Source organism: Syngnathus typhle, linkage group LG5, assembly GCF_033458585.1.
Source record: "Syngnathus typhle isolate RoL2023-S1 ecotype Sweden linkage group LG5, RoL_Styp_1.0, whole genome shotgun sequence".
Lineage (NCBI taxonomy): Eukaryota > Metazoa > Chordata > Actinopteri > Syngnathiformes > Syngnathidae > Syngnathus > Syngnathus typhle.
This window is the reverse complement of record NC_083742.1, coordinates 11,504,191-11,527,683: the sequence shown is the minus strand read 5'-3', so window position 1 is coordinate 11,527,683 and position 23,493 is coordinate 11,504,191. Positions and strand designations below refer to the sequence as shown.

At 42.2% G+C, this 23,493-nt stretch overlaps 3 protein-coding genes across 14 annotated transcripts in view; 2 read left to right on the top strand and 1 right to left on the bottom strand.

The window, feature by feature from the left end:
• The window catches only part of emid1 (EMI domain containing 1), a 39,431-nt gene extending 27,007 nt beyond the window's left edge, over positions 1-12,424 (top strand). Inside the window, exons 4-17 of one of the 8 annotated variants that reach the window (XR_009714431.1) lie at positions 1,980-2,033; positions 2,878-2,967; positions 3,042-3,103; positions 3,181-3,313; positions 4,090-4,134; positions 4,216-4,323; positions 6,078-6,182; positions 7,688-7,765; positions 8,169-8,221; positions 8,304-8,366; positions 8,455-8,499; positions 8,612-8,656; positions 10,057-10,412; positions 11,418-11,476. Coding sequence is in view for 7 of the 8 variants with exons in the window: in XM_061278585.1 (XP_061134569.1) it covers positions 1,980-2,033; positions 2,878-2,967; positions 3,042-3,103; positions 3,181-3,313; positions 4,090-4,134; positions 4,216-4,323; positions 6,078-6,182; positions 7,688-7,765; positions 8,169-8,221; positions 8,304-8,366; positions 8,455-8,499; positions 8,612-8,656; positions 10,322-10,412; positions 11,418-11,551 (1,106 nt within the window). In the remaining variant the exon portion in view is untranslated. Of the gene's footprint in view, positions 1-1,979; positions 2,034-2,877; positions 2,968-3,041; positions 3,104-3,180; positions 3,314-4,089; positions 4,135-4,215; positions 4,324-6,077; positions 6,183-7,687; positions 7,766-8,168; positions 8,222-8,303; positions 8,367-8,454; positions 8,500-8,611; positions 8,680-10,056; positions 10,465-11,417 lie in introns of those variants that run through there. The other 7 variants (XM_061278587.1, XM_061278588.1, XM_061278585.1 and 4 more) reach the window with 7 other exon arrangements.
• A 141-nt stretch (positions 12,425-12,565) lies between these two features.
• On the bottom strand, positions 12,566-14,655 carry rhbdd3 (rhomboid domain containing 3). 2 transcript variants are annotated; one of them, XM_061278594.1, is made up of 7 exons: positions 14,502-14,639; positions 14,165-14,299; positions 13,919-14,078; positions 13,695-13,816; positions 13,284-13,410; positions 12,958-13,188; positions 12,566-12,867 (listed from the first exon to the last, which is right to left on the bottom strand). In XM_061278594.1, the coding sequence occupies exons 2-7, from the start codon at positions 14,232-14,234 to the stop codon at positions 12,699-12,701; spliced, it is 879 nt and encodes a 292-aa protein (XP_061134578.1). In that variant the 5' UTR covers positions 14,235-14,299; positions 14,502-14,639; the 3' UTR covers positions 12,566-12,698. The 2 variants fall into 2 exon arrangements, with proteins under 2 accessions (XP_061134578.1, XP_061134577.1); XM_061278593.1 differs by having other exon boundaries at positions 13,695-14,078; positions 14,502-14,655.
• Positions 14,656-15,464: 809 nt separating this feature from the next.
• Positions 15,465-23,387, top strand: LOC133154126 (RNA-binding protein EWS-like). Of its 4 annotated transcripts, none has more exons than XM_061278583.1 (15): positions 15,465-15,492; positions 15,939-15,975; positions 16,345-16,396; positions 16,685-16,832; positions 16,941-17,163; positions 17,294-17,547; positions 17,619-17,757; positions 20,943-20,980; positions 21,536-21,565; positions 21,639-21,754; positions 21,826-21,955; positions 22,032-22,121; positions 22,214-22,340; positions 22,415-22,768; positions 22,875-23,387. In XM_061278583.1, the coding sequence occupies exons 1-15, from the start codon at positions 15,480-15,482 to the stop codon at positions 22,909-22,911; spliced, it is 1,788 nt and encodes a 595-aa protein (XP_061134567.1). In that variant the 5' UTR covers positions 15,465-15,479; the 3' UTR covers positions 22,912-23,387. The 4 variants fall into 4 exon arrangements, with proteins under 4 accessions (XP_061134567.1, XP_061134568.1, XP_061134566.1 ...); XM_061278584.1 differs by having other exon boundaries at positions 16,682-16,832; positions 17,300-17,547; XM_061278582.1 differs by having other exon boundaries at positions 16,682-16,832; positions 20,946-20,980.
• Positions 23,388-23,493: the final 106 nt, after the last annotated feature.

Here is a 23,493-nt window from a genome sequence, read left to right as displayed (position 1 = left end):
TGTAGTCACTTTGCTCAGCCCAGTTCGTCCTAGTTAGAAAAGTTGCTCTTTTGGTGATTAGTGTGAGTGTGGGAGGGGGGTGGGGGATGCTCGGCAAAGGACTGCTATTCATCTTGGTTGATGCTGTGCAGCGACAGAGACAAACACCCTCAGCGCCCACTAATGATGCTGCAGCGCTGAGCTCAGCTAATTGACCAGACAGAGATGGATCAGGAACTTTGTGCTCTGCTGTGTCTGCGAGCTGTAGTGTGTGTGTGTGTGTGCGTGTGTGCGTGCGTGCGTCTTTGCGCAATCACGCTGGAGCAGGACCAGTGTGATTGCGCAAAGAGGGACACACAATTACCCTTTTACGATGGATCATTACAATAATCTAAACTTTCAGCGAACCTATAAAAACATGCTAAGATCTGCCATCAAAAAGTTTATTTTAAAAACTCTATTTCGTGTTCCTGGTATTAGAGAACAATAGGTTTTGATGCACTACTGTTTTTTATGAAATACATTTTTGCCAAAAATGCAACTTACACTACAGCGATTTATTGTTCGAAAAATATGGTAATTGCAAAAAAAAAAAAAATCTGCACATGAGGCTTGGCAGGCCTATTAGTGAGATTCTGGCTAAACGACCTTCATCTTCAACTATAAGCGTGATGTAAGGCAGCCCACACGCAAAAGACTTCTGACTTTTTAACAAGCCTTCTGAGGTTTGATAATTGAGGCGAGAGAAGATATTTGCGAAAATCATGTTGCATTTTCATATAGGCTACAAAGCACAGTACTGTACAAGACATCATTCTGGTGTGGCGGTCAAATTGGGTTCACTATGAGCCGCACTCATCTCCATCTAGATTTTGCAGCCGCAGAGGAAGACATAATTCAAGGAGTGTTTACAAACAAATGACAAAGACAGCATGTGCAGCAGAATAGAACACGCACGACCCAGAGGCAGGATGGCCTCTGGCCCACTGAACTCTCAGCGGGCTATTCCTCTAATGAATAGCCCTAACTGGCTCACTCATTAGGGCCCAGTGCACCGCGAGGGCAAGAGGCCAAATAGATTCACGCGTTTATTTGACACCCACCCCCCGGTGGGGCAATTAGCCCATTGAGAAGCAAACATTGAATGTCCATGAAGAGGCATGGTGGCATCCAAACAATGATGATGTTATGGTGTTGGATCCCGTGTGAAGCCTCGGAGGCAGGAAGGACCATCCTGCCTTTCATTAAACTCACTCAGGAGCTGGCAAAGAGATTTATTTCACCTTTGAAGATAAAGAGACTGGGAGTAATTGTGTAAGAAGAAGTGTGTAGGAGACATTTGTCCTTGTGCCAAATCCAGCTTATGGCTCGCACAATAACCCATGTGTGAGTGGGGAAATTGAGGCTCTAACCCGAGAAGTGGTGCTTGCGAGGGGTGATGTCTACATTTCCTGTCCAAAGCCCATTTTTGGTAATTAAAACCAGCCATCGCTTGTGGATAAACACACGGTGCGTCACTGCAGAATGTCCAACGCATCCAAGTTTGTGTTTGCCTTGACTGCCACATTCTTGACATTGATATCTAAACACGGAGGAGGTTGCCACATTTTCGACAAAGTATCATACCCCTTAAATCCATCTTTGCCTATAATCCTCTGAGAGAAATACCCACAAGCCAAAAATCATAAGCAATCATAACCACGCTTTGGAGTAATCACTCAAGATGTTATGCTTTGCTGCATTAAGTTCCCAAATGTTTGGGGTTTTTTTTTCCCCTGTGGGACAGTCAGTCCTACTTTTCATCTCCTGTGTTTTCACTAGCGAGAGAGACAGTCGATTGGGAAATGTTACATTGCAGTAACACGTATCGTGACACATGACCTTCGCAACTCATAGCTGCAGGTGCTTTTACATTTTTTGCGGTGCTGGTGGTGAGAGAATGCAAGGAAGTATTACTTCCTGGTTGCTAATGAGGTGCTTCGCTAACCGCTTGTTTGCAGCACGAGCACCTGGCCCGAACACATCCAGAGTAACAGCGACAAAAATGTTCGACGGTATGACAAAGGCAACTGAAAACATTCACAACCCACAGACACAAACTCCCACAGTTCATAAAACGAAGGCAGTCCAGAATGCAAGCTCATTGTCTTGGCACAAGCAACCTATTGTTTACTCCTTCTCTCCCATGGCTTCCCAATGTTCTGCTGACAACTCCACACAAGGAACAATACAAAAAGGGGAACTTGGCAAGGGGTGCATTGCGCACACAGTTGTCTCTTTCAGAAGTGGTTGCGAACAAAAGAAAAATGGCAATGATTAATTGATGAAATGGTTGGAGCTGTTGCTTGGATTGAGTTCATAGCCACCACACAGCTCTTGTGCAGTATTTGAAAATTCTGCTGGCAAACTATTTGTTTTGTTTTTCTTCTTAGCCCCGCCCTCTGGGGTGCTGCACGTGCATTTCCCGTTTCGGTTACCCAGGTCAGCTGACCGGCTGCTCCGAGATGGAACGTAGTGGAGGCTCAGGGTGGGACTGAGCTTTGTAGGCTTTTGCTGCTCCCATGTATGGAATTCCCAGCCGGTGCACATCAGAAGGCCTCACTGTCCGCTTTTAAATCCGTTCTAAAGACTGGCATTTTTAGCATGGCTTTTAGTGTGAGGCATTTTTATTTCAATCGTATCGTTTGAACTCATGGCAGCACTGGCAGCGTTGGCATGTCTACCTTTCAGTCAAGTGGAATTTGGCGTTGAATCTGCACGTTCTGCCGAGCTTGCATGTTTTTTCCACATTGATACCAATATATTAGTCGAGTAATCAGACTTTTAAATTCAAAACCACATTATGACTTCAAGTCTGAATGACAGGAGGTGACATCATACTGTCTCTATCTTCTACAGATGCAGGCAAACAGCAGGGGGCTCAAGAGGCAATCAGGAAAGCGTCCACACTGCGTCGCCCACCTGCACGCTCAGGGGAGCCCCTTTCATGTAAAAGCTACCATGTGTTCTGACTTGGCCAATAAAAAAAGAACTGGATGTAAATGACTGTTTTCTGTTTCCAGACTGTCTCAACTGCAGTCGAATCACGGCAATGAATGACAGGCTGAGTTCGCTGGAGGCAAAGGTTTTTGCAACCTCAGATAGTCAAGTATGTGCTTAATGATGCTTCATCACGCTCATTTTAACGTTTCACATCACCAGGTCCAAGTCCTCGCTGCCTTGCCGTCCAGTTCTCAGCGCCACCCTCTGACCAAAGGGAGAGTTACACCCGAGGCCGCCTTACTGTTGGGGGCCGCGCCTGCTCAGGGGGCTCCCGGTGAGCAGGGACCTGCCGGTAGGTAGTCGTCTTCTATTTAGAGCTATAATATTAAAGTACTTGAAATACTGCATTTTTCTGACTACAAGGCACCTTTAGTGTTCTCAGAAATTGATAATTCACCTTATAATCAAGGTGTTCCTTATGTAAGGATGTGGAATTGAAATTGAATAAAGTTTGAGCCAGTGCGCCCCATGGATGGAAATTTTCAAAAACAGACTTCACTTTATAATCCAGTTAGCCTTATAGTCCAAAAATTACAGTAAGTGTGCGTTCACACTTTGAACAATCGTTCATTATTATCAATCAACCCTTTTCTACCTGCTCACATAAGCCTTTATTATAGTATATCCTATTTCCACCTTTCCACATACGCTCATTTCCTCCAGTCTAAGAAAGAGAGTCATTTGAGGTGCATGCTTACTGAGCTCAAGGCGAGCACTTCACCTTTTCTTTCCTGGACCTGAGCCCAGCCTTGGCTATAGCTGCTGCTGCAAAAAAATAAAATGAAAATCGGGCACACGAACCCCGCTCTATCGAACGCCTGGTTAGAAAAGAACCATTGTCACGTTTATTGAGTCAAATTATTCACTTTCAATTAATCTGCTTTTTTTTTAATCATTTACATAAAAAAAGTACAAATCACAGGAGTTTGGATTACATAGGAATGCTCCCATTTGCACCAAAATCAGCCTTCCTGCTGTATCTTGGACACAGTTATCTACTTGTGTCTTCTGGCTTTTGAGCTCAGTGGAAACGTTAAACAATCGCTCAATTAAGTCCTTCTATTACAGGTCCTCAGGGGGAAAAGGGCAGCGATGGTCTTCCAGGCAGAGACGGTAAAATTGTACTCACAGTTGATGTCGAAGCAATCAGCAATTTCGTCCGTATAATTAGTGATGACAATCTTTGCCTCCAAGGCAAAACAGGTTCTCGAGGCTCGCCAGGTCCCACTGGGCCTCGGGGGGAGGCGGGCGCGAGGGGCCCAGCTGGAAGCCCTGGATTGAAGGGAAACGCCGGACCTTCAGGTAAGATGGGGCCTCACAGAACGTAAAAAGCACCAAATGAGGATTTTGAGATGAAATCAAGCAATTCTTAAGATTGTGTGTCTTGCTGAGGGAGAGAGTTTGCATTTCTTGCCTCTCTCTACTTTTGAGGCATTTGATTGCCTTAGTATTAACCAAACACTCGTGGAAACAAGACTGAGCCATGATATCCGGCTTTGGGGTGTTTGTCTTCCACTTAAGCCACTCGGTCGATCCAAAAGAAGCTCCAGCTGTAACCGGTAGCGTGTTCCAGACATTGTGTCTGCTAACTTTCTGAATTTTGACTTAAATTGTGCTTTATCAGCGGCCATTGAGTCTTAGTACATGTAAAGTCAACTGTAGCGCCGACACGTGCCGCTGCAGCTCATGGTCACCAATCAGAGTATAAACAGAGGAATAAACCTGCTCTATGTATTCAGACCCCGAATAAATCAACTGTAGGAAAAAGTAAATCCACAGGCAGCTGTGACTTGAATTGATAATAAAGCAAATAGTGGCGCATGTGTGTCATAACATCTGCTCTCAACACGCGCTGTTATTTCTCCTCTCTGAATCTCGAAGGCCTCCAAAATGACCCCTGTTCTGAACCTGCTGCTGGGTAACGACCAGACATTGACCAACTTAATTTGTCTTTTTTCAAAGCGACTCTCCGAGGAACGCCTTGCAAATCCAACCTTAAATGAATATGAGCCATATATACACAAATCCCAGGTCCTTATGCTTTCCATGTGGCCATGATGTTATTGTTTTTCTTTCTCCATTACTTCATAGCCACCCCAAACCAATGCCTCATATTGTAACCAAAGCTATAATTTGCTCATTTTTATAGAAAGACAAACATGGGACTGGATTGTATCCAATACAATGCAAAGACAAATTATCTGTCAAGACAGGTACATGGGGAAATTGGGCATACGTTGAAGTTTGTAGCATTATGGATTACAGTATGGTTGAATATGTTTTGGTCTAGGTAAGCAGGTCATTTGAGTCACTGAGCCTCAGACTTCCCTCCCGCGCTCCCAAACTGCTACAGCTGCTTATGCTGCAACTTTAAGTGAAAATGACCCCGATGGGTGTCGAATCAGGGTTATGATAACATTACCTTGTAATTCTCAGACAGCGCCTGTCAGTTGTAGTAAAGTCACGCATTGGCACTATCATGCACCAAACATTATTTTAATAATGGTCCTCCTCTCTTCCCCTGTGGTGTTTTTCCATGCCAGTTTGGTATAAACGTTAAAGTCGTAATTTTGTTAACAACACTAGCCGTGCGGCATTTTTAATAAAAGATATTTGATATTTCGTTCATATCAAAAGGGAAACTTTTATCAGAAAATTGTTCAAAATATGTGTCAGAATGCCTTTTCTTTTCAGTACTTCTCTAATTCACTCCGGCTTTATACACTTTTAGAGAAACAATTTTAAACTCTTGGCAACATGAAGCATAATCACTGAAAGTAAAGCAGCAGAAATTAGTACCTCATTAAATCGGAGTCAATGACAAAAAAATGTGGCCACAGACTCCAATGCATGCAACTAACTATAAAACTTTCCATCTGAAATTTAGTTGACGTTGCAATGTAAACGCATTCAGTCTCGTATGTACTCCAGTCATGGTCACTGTGAATATTTCCTAGCCAACAAGAATCGTGTTGCCCTCATTAGCAGACAAGGTCAGGACTTTCATTGAATATGTTCAATGTTATCTCATTTTTTTTGGTTCTTTGTCTCTTCAGGCCCCCGGGGTCCCCCAGGACTCCCAGGAGAGAGAGGTCTACCAGGTCCACCTGGGCCTCCAGGACCACCTGCTCCCGCCAGTGCCCGCATCCCTGCGCCAGAAGGTAAGACCCCATCCTAAACACTCAACACAAATGTGTCAAAACATTGTTACACTACATGATACTGTGACCTAATTTCATAAAATGCCCCATTATAAAATCTAACTACTCTATGATATACAGCAATGTATGAATAAAAAGAGAAGTTAAATACATTTTTAAAACTTGACATGCTGTGATGAAAACCTGTCCACTTCTGCTGTCACTCAACTGCTACCAGATGTCGGCTCCTCACTTCTTTCAAGGTCGGTGCGTTAGCACCTTTTATTTGTTGATCCGCTGGTTTTAAAGGGGGAAAAGTATTTAAAGCATAGATTTGTCAGCGTGAGCTTCCTGTGTAGGTATTAGGATTGGCATAATGAGACTGGGAGGCATTTCTTTCACATCAAAGTAACAGCGGGGAATGGCGGGAGGACAGGAAGGCGGACGGGCCGATCTGTGCTGACCTTACTTGGGAAAATACAGCTTTATTTGTCTTGTATGTATCCACGAGGGGGTTCAATGTCTCTCCTGCGGACCACCAGTGCTTAAAAACCTGCACCCAGAATGTTAAGAATGAAAATGAGCTGTGTTCACCTGGAGGTGGCGTCGTTCAAGATCACACTAAGGGAATACAAAGTAGATGCAAAGACGGACTGACAGACATACAAACAGACAGTGACAACTGGCCTGGATGTCTAACTCAATTGGAGACGCTCAATGATTTTTCAGCTGGATGATGTTTCCTGTCGTCTTGGGCTCCTCCTCATCGTCATCTCTCGCTCTCCCTAAAGTCAAAAACTTCACTTGGATCTATGCTGTTTCATGTGCAAGAGCAAACACTTCCTCTCACTGACTTTCTCTGCATTCTTTTCTATCTATACTTGTTCTTTCTGTACTGTTACACAAATTAGCCTACTTTTTAAATGAAAGAAAATCTGTGATTAACTGCAAACCTTGCCTTTTTAACATTGTGGGTTGTCATCAAAGGTTAACTCACAAATGCAGCCTCAACTATAATAAGATTCCAAACTACCTACTATGTGCAACACTTCGTTTTTTGCATTTTATGACTATTTAGATAAATAGTCATGAAATGCAATAATAATAATAATAATAACAATAATAATGCCTATGACCTTCGTGAGGATAAGTGGTTCAGAAGATGAATGAATGGATGAATAATAATAAAATGTCAAGGTTTTGCTATTTGCCCTGCCTGCATATTTTAGTTCACTGTAGTTAATTGTAACACAGCGCTACCGTGTGGTATCAAGCGGTATAGTATAGTATATTTGTGTTGGACAACATTTTTGTACAGAGGTGGAAGGTGGAAATTTTTGCACAATTTAGAGCTGCAATTCATTAAATATGACTTGGTCATTAATAAAACAAATAAAACCAATCTGAGTCACGTGATAAATGAATAGCAACATTAGTGAAACAAAATATGAATTGCCAGCAAAACCTTTAGCATAACTGTAGAGTGTGTAGAATGATGATGGTATTTCTTTTTATTTTGGTTCCAGAGCGAGGGAAAGACCCCTTCTTCACCAACACTTTCCATGATTCTACACCAGGACCGCAGGGTCCTCCTGGCCCGATTGGTTGGTGTCTTTTGCTGCATCATAGAAACTGACTTGGACAGGAGATCTTACATTTTAAAATACATGTAGTACCTATATGCACAGTTTATCCCTGAACCGTAGCCAAATTTGAAATTGAAGTTCATTTGTAATGCATTAATGTACACAGCTGGTATTATCAGTGGTCCAATTTTGACGGCAGACTATGTCTCAACGACAAGCCAATCATTTCACATTTTCCGCTGTACATAATTTTTTGCATTGTTCATATGTAGTATCTCAGAATTGCCAGAGATCAACACAATCAATCACAAACAGTTCAATCAAAGATATTATTTTCGTTCATTTTAGTTTTGTTGCTCGCATACTTCATCCTCGAGGCCCAATTTCCTGATCACTAATATGTCTTCCAATTCATGTGTAGGTCCCACAGGTCCAAAAGGACCAGCAGGACCACCGGGACCACAGGGACAGAGCGTAAGAGGGCCAACACCAATTTAGAAAAAGAGTGGTCAGTATACCAAACATTTGTTATAATCCAAATTGTTTATGTTGACAGGGTAAACCTGGGATTCCTGGAGGACAAGGTCCTATGGGACCGAAGGGAGAGCGTGGAGAGCGAGTGAGTGCCACTGATTTTTGTTCAGCAGCTTTTCTGTTTCTTCATCCTTCACGCGTAAACAAAACGGTGTGATACGCTTTTGGTTCAGGGTCCCTCGGGTTACCCAGGGGACAGGGGCTTCAGGGGCGAGCCGGTAAGCTAACCCAAACCCTAACCAGTGTTTTTAACATTATAAGGATCATGGCAATGATCTTTTTAAAAGCATTTCATTGTCTTTAAATCTTAGTTGTGCAATTCTTTAACAGGGATTACCGGGTCCCAAAGGAGAGCCTGGAGAAAAGGGCTTACCGGTGAGGAAGTAGCTCATTTGGCGGTAATGTACAAGCACATTTGGTTGAACAAACTCTTGGATTTTTCTTTGAAGAACCCCCTTAATGTGTATTATATTTGCTCTGTCTGTCTAATCCTTCCTTTTCTTTGACCTCTTTTTCATTTGACAAGAGCAATCTAAATGTAAGGTATTTTCTATTCAGGATATGTGTAGTGTATATGTTCTTCTTGTCCTCTCATGTCTTCTCACCCACCATGTGTTTTTTTTTTGTGTACATGTGATTTCAGCTGGTGAACCGTATGCATTTGTGTGTGGAAAACTTCAGACTTTGTGTTTTTGTGTTGTCGGTCCTCGGGGTGCGCTCCAGACTGCAGCTCCCCCCCCCCCCCCCCCCCCCGTCATGACATTGTCCTCTTGACCCTGAAGCTGTTTGACTCCCTCTGCAAGCTATGGCTACCTTTCACAGTCACTTTGGCAGCATCTGACTTTGGCATATATGTCAAAATAGCATCACCACCATCAATATGGTTAAACCAAGACACTCCAACCAAAGCAGAGAGGAGATGGCTAAATCCTTGAGCACATTTTTCTAAATTTGTGGTCTTCGAAATTGAGTAAAATGCAAGTGATGCATATGCCAAATCCTTTCATTACTGTGTCAAGTCGCAGATTCCGTTGGGTTCAGAGGTGTTGTGGAGTGGATACAGCTACCCTCTCTTACCCCGTCTTGCAAAAAAAGACTCATTTTCTGCATGTCAATATTCACAAGTGCATAAGGCTGCTGCATTGAAATATGGCAAAGTTGCACCTTATCATATAACATTTATTCTTGCTTGAAATTAAATAGTCTGTATTAGCTAAACATTCTACTTTGTTTGCCTTTTTTCTACAAACAAAATCATTTTTTTTGTCTTACTAACAATTTTACGACGCAACACCCCTTTTGCATGCCTTATTTTTGTGACGGTGAATTATCGTCCTTTAAGTTTTAACAGAATAAAATTAAAAAAGTCTCCAGTGAGTGCATCGTAGCTTCTCATGACCACAAAAACATTAAAGATCCAGTTGTGGTGACATATTTCCCTGTCTGAGTTACAGAAACAGAAACTGTACATAGCATGAGCGAATGTAAAAAAGCCTGGAATAGTTTGGTGTGTCAAACGTGTGTCATACTGTGACATGCATGCTGCTGTTGTCCAGCCCAGCATGGCAGAGACTGGTCATACTGTATCGCGGCATGGCCAGAGAATGAGGGAGATAGAGCCACGTAGGAAGCCGACAATGCTGGACAAATGTGTGGACTGTTTAACCTTCTAACAGCTGAAATGTATTGAGAAGAAAAAGCAAATGACCTGCATCTTGGCGTGCAGTTCCTCAAGCTTGCGCTCCTAACCTTGACGGCTGTATCTATCTTCACAGGGGGACGGAATACATCAGATCAGAGAGGCGCTGAAGATCTTAGCTGAGAGGGTTTTAATCCTCGAGACTATGATCGGTATTCATGGTGAGTAGGAGGCCTGAGGCAGGGTCAGTTTAAGGCGGGGGTCAAGGTAGGGGGCTCCAACTCCCACTGCACCTCACCTACTCGGACAGGGAGTGGCAACAGTCACGAGCAGCCCCCAGGACTCAGCCTGATGTTTCCACACCCCCTCATACAGCACTCCCTGTCACTGCTCTCTGATAGGACTTTAGCTTGCAGATGTTCCGCGACTTGCAGGCTGATCTCGAGCTTCTGGCTCGTAGGGTGACGCTGCTGGAGGCTATCGTCTGGCCAGGTAACGATGAGACATCCTCACCCACGGCTCTGCTGGCCCTCAAATAGACACACACACTAAAATATCCAATCGAGAGAACTTAGGGAGTGTTGGAAACATGACATTACAAAATCTTACTGCACTGAGGAATGTTGGTGTAGTTGCTTTAAAGTACTAGATGTTTTGTAGAATTGAAATTTATGTACAATTTTTTCTTCTGGGAGTCGTTTACAATCGAGCAAAGAAACTGCTTTTAAATGATGGAAATCAATGTGCTTTGTTGGTTAATGTGGTTGAGTGTATATATATGTTGTGCGAGTCTGGAGAGCAGTGCTGCAACATTTGGATTTAATTTTAATGTTTTTTTTTCCCCTTCAAATTAAATTTTGTTAGTTTTGACATTGTCAATAACTTGAAAGGCTTGGACAAAGAAAACCACTATCCCTCTTTTGTCATACATTCCATTATGCATTTGGATGAAAGCACAATTTAAGTGTACTGTAATTGCGCTGCCTAGTGATGAAGTTGTGAACTACAGCTTCATCAACTTTTGACCCTTTGCTGAAACATAACTTCCTCTATTAGCAGTGTCCTTCGGAATTAAATCACTATTATAGACAATCTTAAACTCTAATATACACCCATGCTTCTTTTTTTTCCTGTCCAAATTGTTTCCCAAAACCTTTTTTTTTTTTCAGAACACAACTGGTTAAGAACAACACAAAAACACATTTGTGCATTTTCAAATACACAAACAGAAATTATGTTCAGAATAACGGCATTAACCTCTGGCCTGTTGTGTACTGAATGTTGTGTTGTTGCAGCCCACTCACCAGACACACACTTTGCTGCAAGTTGTAGCGCCAAACAGACTGTAAAAATGTGTGACTGATCAAAATGATGGCATGTTTATGATAATTCCAGTTTAAAAAAAAACAATTGTGAGATGAAGACAACAGTGTGCACGTGGTCAAACACAGTGCTGGGCAGGGAGGCCCTGTTCCAACTGCTGTCTTTCTTCAACAGAACCTGATCTAGGCTCTGGGGATGGACCATTTGGCACAGCCTCCCCTAGTTTCTACCGAGATAAGCGGGCAGGTGCGCTTCCGTATCGACCTGCTTCTCCTCTGTCCTTCGACACCAAGGTTCGAGGGAAGTAGCCCCCACCCCCCATTCCTTGAGGACCGCAGGCTGGTTTGGCTTCCCTTCCTTTAGATCGCATCGGCACTCAACACCTAATTGAGAGGGCTTTCCTGTCAAATTTAGGTTGGGGACACCTCAGGGATATGTTTATGATACTCCACCATGTCCTCCTGCACCCGTGACAACTCGTTTGACAGCCCTTAAGTTATCACCGTAGCCACTTCCAGCTGCAGGGTCTCACATGTTTGACAAAAGGAAGCTCTGAATTACTTATGGTGCTCCTCGGGCCACAAATCTTGGCAATAAGGGTCATTTAGCTTCATCCATTTGTGGAGATGTAACATTAAAGACTGGACTTGAGTTTGTAATTCGTTTTCAATTTGAACAGCGATGCCATGAGATTTTATGAGCATGTACGATTTCCTGAACTACACAGACAAACCTCTATTATTCATTTTGTTGTATCTCTTATATTGTTAAACTCAGTTTGATGTCATCACTACTATAACTGAGATGTGTTGCTATATATGAGCATGATGTGTTTTCCAAGTAAAATACACACTGAAAAAGTGAGAAAATATATCACGACATATTTACGTTTGTTGCATTACCTATAATCCAGTGGATTTTATTTCATCATTTAGAAAAAAAATCAACACAGGAAAAAACAAAACTGGAACCACTGTTATGTTGGTGCTGTCCGAAGACTTGTTTTATTTTTCATCGTAAATCAAGCTTATTGTGAACGTATTTAAAAATTGTCAATCGTAGTTTGTTTTGTATGCCGTCGTATAACAACTTCTTCTTTTGAATTTTTATTTCTTGCAAATGTGTTAATATAATCCTGTCTCCTGATGATCGCTGTAATAAAATGATGTTCACTGTTTAAATATTGGACATTTGGGTCTAGAAATTAATCAACTAGTTCGTAGTCTAAAGATGAACATAACAGCTATAAATATATATATATAATTCTAACCCCATAGTGCACTGCATAAAGGAAATCTCAAATTCCCAGCCCAACTCTGAAATCATGTTTAGTATGAATTTATTTCACAACAAATACAAATGTAATGTTCAAGTTCTGCAAAAATCTAAGTAACAGTCCGGTTTGGAGTATAAAGGCCAACAGTTTTTCCAGGTTTCATGTCAGTCTTTAGTCATCTAGGGGCCTTTGGGTGGGGTGGTCTTTTTCCCCTTTGCAATGACCACAGCCTGCTCTCCAATGCTGTCATCTACGAGTAAGGAAATCACGTCATCTAGTTGTTTTGAGGCTGCAAGTGCCACTACTGCTTTTTCTGTGGGGAAGCCCATCTTCTCCAGCTGCTGGAGTCTAGGGGGAAACATTGTTGTCAATTGTCATTATCCCGCCAAATCAAAATCCGGCATGTACATGAAATGTACAATGTGTTTAGGTACTGACCTCAGTGCAGAAACAGATGATTTTGGCACTTCTACTTTTTGATCCACTTCCTCTGGGGCATTCTGTAAGGAGGCAAGTATTCCGGCCCTCAGCATGTGTTCTTCCAAAACTTCTGCTTCGGACTCTGGCCTCCAGACAGACAGTGGCTCCTCCCACGGATGGTGGTTCAATGTTAAGAGGTCCCTCATGGAAGGGGGTGCATGACTGTCATGCATAAATTGAGATTGCGACCTGGAACATTGAGAGGGTATAGTAAAATGATTTTAAATACAGTTAAAGAGAGTGTGATTATTAAATGGAATGGGTGGAAACAAGATAACTCGTACATCTGCGAGGAGCTGTAGGTTGGCAATCTTAGTCTGCACAATGTGGGAATATACGCTGAAGAGGGAATGAAGGTCAGGAAATTGGCTTTCTCCAGCTCCTGCAGCATTTCAATGAAGCTGTGATTATCTGAAAGGTTCATTAAGTATCACAAGAAGAATCTGAAATTTCCAAAGTACCTTCAAGATGTCATTGTAATTATTTTCCCTCACTCACAGTATGATCAAGCAATAGTTTTCTACTAAGACTGTACATCAGTGGCAAAGAACAGAAAAAGTATTTAAAACAATCGGAAGGCCCATTGACATTTGACACTCACAATCACACAATGATAATGCGAACCACTACTGCCACCACACTGAAATATTTACATTACAAATTACATCACTTGGTGATATTTTAAGAAAGGATACAATTATGACCGATGCATATGGCGCAGAAATGAAGCAGGGCAGGTGAGCCAGGTAGCATGATCAGAAAAAGCAGCAGCAGCAACCAGGGCAGAATCCAAACTGGCAAACAGCCTTGTAGTCGCCTATTTGATACGTGACGGCACTGGGCTGTTAACAAGGCCAGATGAATGGCAGCATAGCCACAGAATCGGCTGGCCTCGAGACTGAAGACAAAGATGACCAACGTGTAAATAAGAGGTAATACAGTCATTGTCAGAACGGAAAGGGCTAGGTAGGCGACTGTGCCCCAGTGACGCTCCTGACGTGGCCCCAACAGCAGCAGCAACACAACGCTGACAAGCAAGGCGGGCGAATCATCATGATTGAGGGCGTACAGGAACACGTCTATGAGGCAGAATAATTGGAAAAATAAAAGTAATTCAAGTGTTGTTTACAGTCAAACCGTAACAATTCCCTTTATTAATTGATACCTCTGAAACGTGGAAATTCTCCACCTGGACCTAAACTGAGACTGGCTTGGGGACCTGCAGCGTACACCATCAAGATGAGCGCTATCAGCAGGGTTGTCCCTAGAGAGAATCCTGGACGATCTGATCCGAGCCATACTGAAAATACACGAAAACGCATGACTTAAATGATTTGATCTTTCTTACTCTTCTTCTTTTTCATGCACTATTTTGGTATATTAGTCTGGAGTGAAGTGGCCATAGATTACGTCTATTTTGATCGCAGAAAATCTGCACTCTGTGTAATAATTAACTATTATTGGCAGGAATATTGTCGTTTGTTCTTGTACAGTCTCCATACGTTGATGAGATGTCAAAAAATACGCTCCAAAACATCCACGATTTGGAAAGAACACTGCGATTTGAAAGCTTCGTGTGTTGGTTGTGTACTTCCGTGTGACGTCATGTACGCTTTTCTTCGCTGCCAGTTCACAGAGCATGACACTGCCGCCTGTTGGACATACTGAGACTTTCAGGTTTACTAATACAATTTCTACAAAAAGAAAAATCGAAATTTACAACTTTTTTTCGTTTTGCTCCTCTAGTTTCTAGATTTCTGGACTGATAAAAAACATTTCAACATTTTCAGATAATTCTTGTTCGTTGTAGTGCCATTCGATATCATTTGACATCATTCAATATTATTTCAAAGCAATCCACATATTCTTTCAGCCTCTAAGGTCTAAGACTCTAAGCCTTCACATGCAATTTCCACCAGAAATGGAATTCTCTAGTAACTAGAGTTTATTATTTACGTTTGTTTGTTTATTTATTGCCTTGTCTTATTATTATAACCTGAATGTGCCAGAAAAAACACGGTCATATTTGAAATCAGTCCCGAAAAATATCAAACTATCCAAAAATATTTTTAAATGATTTTAAAAACTGTAAACATTTGTTGACCTGTGTAGTGATTCTTCTGCTGTTCTTTTGTTTATGTCCTACGTCTGCTTGATATAACTGAAAATGAAGAAATTAACCGTGTTGTTGTTAGGTCTTAACCCCTTGGTAACAAGGAGCCGGAGAAACTGAACGTTGTTACGAATTGCAATTTCATATTTTCGTAGAAATACATAAAATAAAGCTCACGAGCACTGTTATCGTCATACACGAAAAGGACTTTCGAAAGTCACTGTAGTAGTGTTAGTAGGTCAAACCAGGTATCGCGTTATTTGAAAAGATGAGCCTGTTATCTCGCGATATTTCTTGGTTGTTGCGCACTCAAAGGCGTCTCTCCAACAATCAACTTTGTCCAGTCGTCTCTTACAAGACACACAAAATGTCGGCTCCTGGTAAGTGTAGATTTTGGAAGATTTTCGTTATATAGAGTCCGTAATATTGAATCATATATCAATGCGTGAGTGCTTTACTAAAGTATTGCTAGGCGTCTGAGAATTGCATTGTTTCAGCTCTACTGAAGCAAATATCCATTGTCGTGAATTGGCGCCTGGCACAAGGCCTAATGTGATTCGACATACTCTGCCATTCGTCCCCATCCCGCTGCACAGTTCCTTTTCATTTTGACGAGCTTTTCTCGCTTTCCATCTTCTTTTCGATATTAGGAATCATAATTTGCAGTTAGCTGTGTGATCGTTGAAGCCTCGCCATTCATGGTCGCGTTTGAATGGCGCTTAAACGGCGGGCCGGTTGAACGTGGTGTTAGCACTAACATTAGCATCGGGCGAGTAAAAGGTTTAAAATCTTAAATTGTATTTTTTTTTCATGCTTCGTACAATAGATTACAGCTCCTACAGCCAGTCCAGTTCTCAGCCGGGGTAAGTATTCAACGAACTGCATGTAATTAATATTCTGTGTATCTTCATTGTTAAGCGATCACATATCCTTTACGAGTATTTGATTCAGTTCATTTCGGCAAGTACAACACATTTATTACAACTTCATCTCACATTTTGTTTTACGTGATTTGTCGAAAATGTAATCTGGTTGAAGCAGTTCTGTCTAATCCCGTCTCGATTACAACCAAGGTTTCAGTGCCAAGCACACAATGTACATTCCAACAATACCAATTATAATATTACCATAATCATATAAAAACATAAACAAAAGAAAACAGAAATTTGACCTGGCTAACAGATTATTTGAATACAGCAATAAAAAATAACTTGAATTTGCCTTCTTTGCAGGTATGCTTCCTATGCTGCTCCGGCTTCGCAAAGTTATGGACAATCTGCCCAGGTAAGTGATGATGATTTATTGATCGGTTGTTCATCCCCTGAGAGAACTTAATGCAATATTCACAAGCATAAACAAAGTTAAAACATGTGTTATGATACAGAACATTGGGGGGAAATTAGACTAAATCAATCTCAAATTAAAGTAATGTAGCAAGTTATAATCTAGTCACGTAACAGGATTTATTGGTAAAAGTGTATAATTATGATACACCAATATTGTTATTTAATTGGTCCAAATGTCTGTCTATGATGCCACAGTAATTTAATTTTGCTTTTAATTTGACAGCAGAGTTATGGCCAGCAAAGTTATGGATCATATGCCCAGCCTGCTGCTGCTGTTGACAATTCGTACACCCAGGCAACCCCCACTGCCGGGAGTTATGCTCAACAGCAGCCGCCGCAACAATACAGCTCCTCCTATGGCCAGGCAGCTCAAGGTATGTGAAGTTTTTGATTGGATTCTAGATGGAATCAGTGGATTACCAAATGTCAAGTTCTTTGCTCATGGGCTAATTGAGGGGGAAAATATCTTATTTGCTCCTCAGCTGGCTATCCCGCTGCCCAGTCGACAGCTCACAGTTACACTCAAGCCTCCCAGGCTTATGGCGCTCAGGCTTATGATGGCGCTCCTGCTGCTGCTGCTGCTGCTGCTGCTGCAGCCGCTGCTGCTCCAGCCCCATCCCAGTCTTATGGGTCTCAGCCCGGTTATACTGCTCAGCCTGCATATCCTGCTTATGGTCAGCAGACAGCTCCTGCTGCACCGCAGAGGTGTGTGGCCATTTACATGAAATCTTTAACACTAATTTAGTAAAGCTTTTTTTTATTTATTTATTATTATTATTATTATTATTATTATTATTATTATTATTATAATGCATTCCCCCCCCCCTCTTCTTAGTTACAGTGCGAACAGCCAGCCTACTGGTTACAGCCAAAGTAGCTACTCCCAACAGGCAGGATATGGCCAGCAGCAGTCTGGATACCAAGCCCAGCAGACCAGCTACAGCCAACCTCAGAGTGGGTACCAGCAGCAAAGCCAACAGCAGCCTCCCCCTTCCTATCCACCCCAGGCTGCTGGTTCCTATGGGCAGCCCCCAGCCAGCCAGTATGGCCAACAAGGTGGACCGCCCAGCTATCAGTCCAGCCATTACAGTAAGCTTACTTCCTGTTTTACTACTGCGCTATTTACATTCATATTTTGATGGACTTGTCATTGTTTCCAGATAATTACAGACAGGATGGCCAGGGAGGAGGCTCTGGATACTCAGAGTCTTCAAGGTACTCAGAGGGCAGGAGCCGTGACGGTTTTGACAGAGGAGGAATGATGCATCGTGGCCGTGGCGGCATGGGTCGTGGCATGGGGTAAGTGTCTTTCTTGAGCATGTGGCTGACTCTGTATTTTGACTCTGCAAGTGCTATGGCTACTTAGGGCAGGGCTGAGGAAAATAAGCCCAAAATTTTGAAGCTGATGATGACAAGAGGGATTTTTCAATTGCCACTATGAGTTTAAGACATTTGCACCGTTGTTTTTCTCAGCTCTGTCACTAAATTGCCTTTGGTAAGTGAACATTTTATATTCATTCAATCGATTTATTGGGGCCTGTGCATAATATAGGAAGGGAACATCTCTAAAGGTTTCAGCTGAATGATTTAAATAGCAAAGGTTTATCGCAAATCAGACTTCAATTATAATTGCTAGACAAAAAAAGTATTAAAGCGTCTTGTCTACAGTTGATTCAACTAGCGCTCAATTCATTGGATTTCAATGCACCTCAAACGTTCACAATTCACTATTTCACTGTATAGATAGCGGCGTGAGGGACCTTCATGTTGTACTGTTTTTAGATAAGTTTCTTGTTTACGGCACATCAGGTTGGAGTGAATGGGTCTTGCAAATGGTTACTTGACTTCAGTAAATTCGGACTGATGTTCATCAAGGTTGTCACTAAACAATATTCCCAACTAAATTGTTTGCCCTTCGCTTAAACCAGCTTGCATGGGTGTTTTTTTTTTTTTTTTTTAAGTACATCAAGGTTGTCCCTAAACCATATTCCCAACTAAATTGTTTGCCCTTCGTATAAACCAGCATGTTTTAAAAAAAAAAAAAAAACAGCATTCAGTGTTTATCCCTTCACTAAGTGGCTAATTATCACCAACAACGGAAAGGCAATTGAACAAGGGTAAAGGTGTTGCTCTAGGTTCCGAAAAACATGTATGTGTACCTAAAGCAGTGCTTCTCAATTATTTTCTGTTACGCCCCCCCCAGCAAGAAGAAAACTATTCGCGCCCCCCCTCCCCACCGTGACTATCCTAACTTGTCTTGTAAGTCGTAAAATGTTGCACTGTCGCAAACGTGACAGAAGTAACAATGAGAGCGCCACTGCCCCCTGCTGTAGTAAACGCGCAATTACACTTTATTCTAGTACTGCCAAAAAAAAAGCCTGTTCCCCAGGGTCACACGCGCCCCCCCAGGAATAGCACCGCGCCCCCCTTGGGGGGCGCGCCCCACTATTTGAGAAGCGCTGACCTAAAGGCAGGTCAAATGAGTGGGGAAACGTTCTTGGTTTTCTCCGTAAATTTTGTTTCAAGTTATATCTGTGGCTAACAGTTTTTATTTGGTGGGTTTACCTGTAAATTTATCCCAAACCAGTACTGGATTGAAGTGATGGTGTGGACACCAAAACAAACGTAATGCACATTTTACTGAACTGAAAAGGTCCTCCCAGTTTTGCCCCCTTTTTTTTTTTTTTTTTTTTTTAAATCACTCAGTTATACCGGGAATCAATATGTTTGAATACATCCTACAAATGCACTCTCTTTATGAGTGATGGTTATTATCAACAAGAAAATATACTTGTGTGGTCATGAGTAATTTGATATTAGAGAGAAAGAAGTCTCCAAAAAGTAGGAAAGCGGGGTCACATGCTACTTGTGTGGTCATGAGTGATTTGATATTGGAGAGAAAGAAGTCTCCAAAAATTAGGGAGGCGGGTCACATGCTACTTTGTTTTAGCCCTCTGCACACATTGGCCCATTTCATATTTGGTGCCTTTTGATATGCATCACGTGTGCGTGTTAGACGGTTTCTCCCAAGCCATATAACACAAAACTAACCACAATGGGGTATATTTCTGACTTAAGTTTCTTTAATGTGTGTCTGCGATGAGTAGGTTCTTAATGTTTGAAAGCAGGCGCTTTATTATTTTTTCTTTTTTTTTAAGTGCAGGTAAAGAGGTCACTGAGGTACAATGCCAAGTTTTGTGATGGGATTTTGGGAATGGGCTGAACAGAAAGGCACTTTGTCAGATGTGTGTAATTATTCGTAGGGCAAACATGAATGCGCTTTAATGTTTAAGGGTTCCCATATCCTAAATGATCAAAATGCCGCCGTTCATGAAATGGTGTTCAAATATGACATAATGCAGCATACAGTACTGCTTATTTCTTGGTAAAGGCAGATTTGAGTGAATTTGGCATGTGATAAGTTGGCAATTCTGCAGAAATGCTATCAACTTGGTGTAGATGTAAATATTTCAGTTGAGAATTTTAGAATTGCACAGGGGTATGGGGGTGGTGGTCACAATGTCATTTTTGAAATGTTTAAAACTGTGTTTTGTGTTTTTGGAATTCAACTGTTTTGATCAAATTGAGAACTTTTTAACATGCTTTGTCACGTTTATACCGTACAGGTAACAGAGCCATTTAAAAGCATCTTTTCTCTAGAAAGTATCTGTACTCAGTGCAGAGGCGCCAACTTAAGCCCCACAGGAGGGATCTTAAACAGATTGGGGCTCTGCCTTATTTGCCAACAACAGAGGATGGTGGTGTTTCTGAGCATGATGGGTGTTTTTATTTTGTCTTGTTTTTAATACATGAACAAGTGTTAAAAACCACTGGTTATTCGTGTAAAATGTGTACTGTTTACATCTTTGGCTATGTTACATGATTTAATTTACTTTAAATGTATGCAGTGGTTAATGTAAACTTCCAGATGCATCTTAAATGTTTTTTTTTAATATATATATATATATATATATATCTGGATCATCTGTAACATATCTAGACCATAATGTTAAAAGCAATTGTATATTTGTCAATGCATCTGAAATCATTTTACAAATGTTTAATTTCTGTCACATTCTTTTCGAGATTCTATACACAACTGTTATCACTAAGTTACTAGTAATAAGTTAACCCATGATCCCACATTGTGTATAACAACAGTAGGGGCTTTTACTTCTCTGGTTCTTCTATATCAAACAAATTTGTTTTAGGTTCATTTACCTGACATGTTTCGGCGGAATCTTCCGCCTTCATCAGAGTCAGGTAAATGAACCTAAAACAAATTTGTTTGATATAGAAGAACCAGAGAAGTAATTGAAAAAGAAAAAACAAGATGAACCTAGTACAACTAGTAGGGGCTTTTACTTGCTGTTAGCCACGCTAGAATGTTTTTTTGACTCCCTCAATCAAGCCACTTTGCTCGAGCCATGGGATGTGGCTGTAAAAGGGAAATGGCCTTCATATCTTCATTTATTCCCCCATAGCAGCGCTGGAGACAGAGGTGGCTTCAGTAAGCCTGGTGGTAAGTTAACGAGAATTACACTGGTTAGTCCTTTACAAGCCTTAATAACTTCCGACTATGTTTTGAGTATTCATTTTGCTATTGTGGTATGCAATGTCAATTTTATGAACACGTCCTAATTGGGGGGAATTTTTTCAGTGCCTGAGACCAATTTCAGAGGTTTTTTTGGTGAAATTCAACCATTGCTTATTGCGTGACCAAATTTCCAAAGGGTAATGGAAAAAATGCCGCTCATGACTGGGTTGACTTTAAAATATACAATCTATCTCAAATGTTACTTTTGGTCTTTTGGGGAGCGTTTACTTACTGGTCTAAGAGGCTTTTCACAGAACACAAAATTATTGTTCATTGCGGTCTGAGGTATTTTACGTTTTCAATCGTGTGTACGCTATGATGGTTTAACATGGCCCCTCAGTGTGTAATGAAGTCTAAACTCTGTTTTGTAGCACTCAAGTGTTGTATACGCGATGTGAGAAGGATGCACTGACTATTTCCCCCCCCCCCTCCCCTCACTCTTTTATTTCTTCCCCCCCGCCCCCACTCACCGGACTATAGGACACATGGGCGGCGAAGAGCGTGAGATGGGTGAGTTCAGTTTGAGCATACCAATCATTTATTTGCTGTTAAATCTTTATAAAATGAAACCGTTTCTCTTTAGGACGACCTGAGGAGCAAGACGAATCAGAGAACTGTGCCATCTACATCACTGGCTTGACTGAGAAGGCCAACATTGACGAGATGGCTGAATTCTTTAAGCACGTCGGACCAATCAGAGTATGAATAGCGCTGGAAGATTGTGGGAACCAAACGGTTGGAAGCTGACCACTCTTTTTTTTCCCCTCCAGTTCAATCGCAGGCTCGGTCAACTTGCCATTAACATCTACACTGACAAGGATTCGGGAAAGCCCAAAGGGGATGCCACCCTCTCTTACGAGGAGCCTGTCTGCGCCAAAGCCGCTGTGGAGCACTTTGATGGTAGAAGAGTGTTTAGTTTTCAACATGTCGTGTGTGTGTGAAATGGAGATGCTTATTTTTGTCGCCAAACTTACAGGTAAGGAGTTTCAGGGCCGCAAACTCAAGGTATCGATGGCACGCCGTAAAACCCAGATCCCCATGCGCGATGGCATGATGGGCCGTGGAGGTAAGTGTAGAATGCTTCTCTTCTGGAGGGCTTTTTTTTGGACATTTTCAGCTTGATGGGGGCTTTTCTAATTGTGGCACATAACCCGTTAGGTATGATGGGCCGCGGTGGAGATCGCGGCGGATTCATGCCTCGAGGTGGCCCACGCGGCATGGGCCGTGGCGGACCTACTGGAGGCAACATGCAACAGAGGGCTGGGGACTGGGAGTGCCCTAATCCGTATGTACTTGTCTGTCTTTTAACTCACTAGTGCAGTGTGAACACTTCGCTTCATTATGTGCCTTGCATTTCAGGGGTTGTGGGAACCAAAACTTTGCCTGGAGGATGGAGTGCAACCAGTGCAAAGCTCCCAAGCCTGAGGGCATGGGCGGTGGGCCTCCATTTCCTTCTGGAGGTGAACGAGGCAGAGGTGGAATGGGAATGCGAGGAGGCAGGGGCATGGACCGCGGCGGCCCCTCAGGTGGCCCCGGAGGTTTCCGAGGAGGCTGGGGAGGCGATCGCGGTGGCTTCAGGGGAGGCGATCGCGGCGGCTTCAGGGGTCGCGGCGGCATGGACAGAGGCGGTTTCCGTGGTTCCGGCCGAGGAGGCCCACCCATGGGTGGTAGAGGAAGGGGAATGGGCCCACCTGGTGGCAAGATGGATATGAGGTACAGCACCAGCCAAAATACTCCCATTTACCATGTGATTGGGTAGGAGCTGGAAAGCTGTGGAGGCGCCAGCTAATGAGCGTTGCTTTTTGTTGCTCTCTTTCAGGGACCACCGCCAGGAGCGCAGAGACAGACCATATTGAAAAAAATCTTCTTTAACCTTCCTTGTATGGGATTTGTTTTTTAAGATGAGCATTTTTAATTTATGATTCTATATTGTCACATTCTTAAAATAATGGCATAAGTCAGATTTGGCAATTTATTTTTTTGGGCCTCTTATGTTGGCCACCTGCAACATACAGATCATTCAGGTCAACCTCTCAAATGAAGTTAAGTACAATTTAAATTGTATTTGGTTCATGTTTGTTATGGGGCACTTCGGCCGTTTTACGAAGGTGACGATATGTTGATAGATTATCTAACTGCTCTCAAACATCCTGTGCAGTTTCTGTTTTTACTTTATTCTAGTTTGTTTATATGCCTCCGTGTTATGTGCATGTCTTTTCTTTTTTTTAAATGCAGGATAGTTTTGTCAGTTATCAACACAGTATTTGTTGTAAAATTGCCTGCCCCCTTTTCCTACAGAAATTGTTGTGGGCAATAAACCTTTTATGGATAATATGCAGTCTGTTTTGCGTTTTTTCAATGTTTCTGGGGATGCAGACAATACCTTGACTCAAGTGCGTTATCCCAATCTGCAAAACAAACTGTAGATTTCCTCTTTA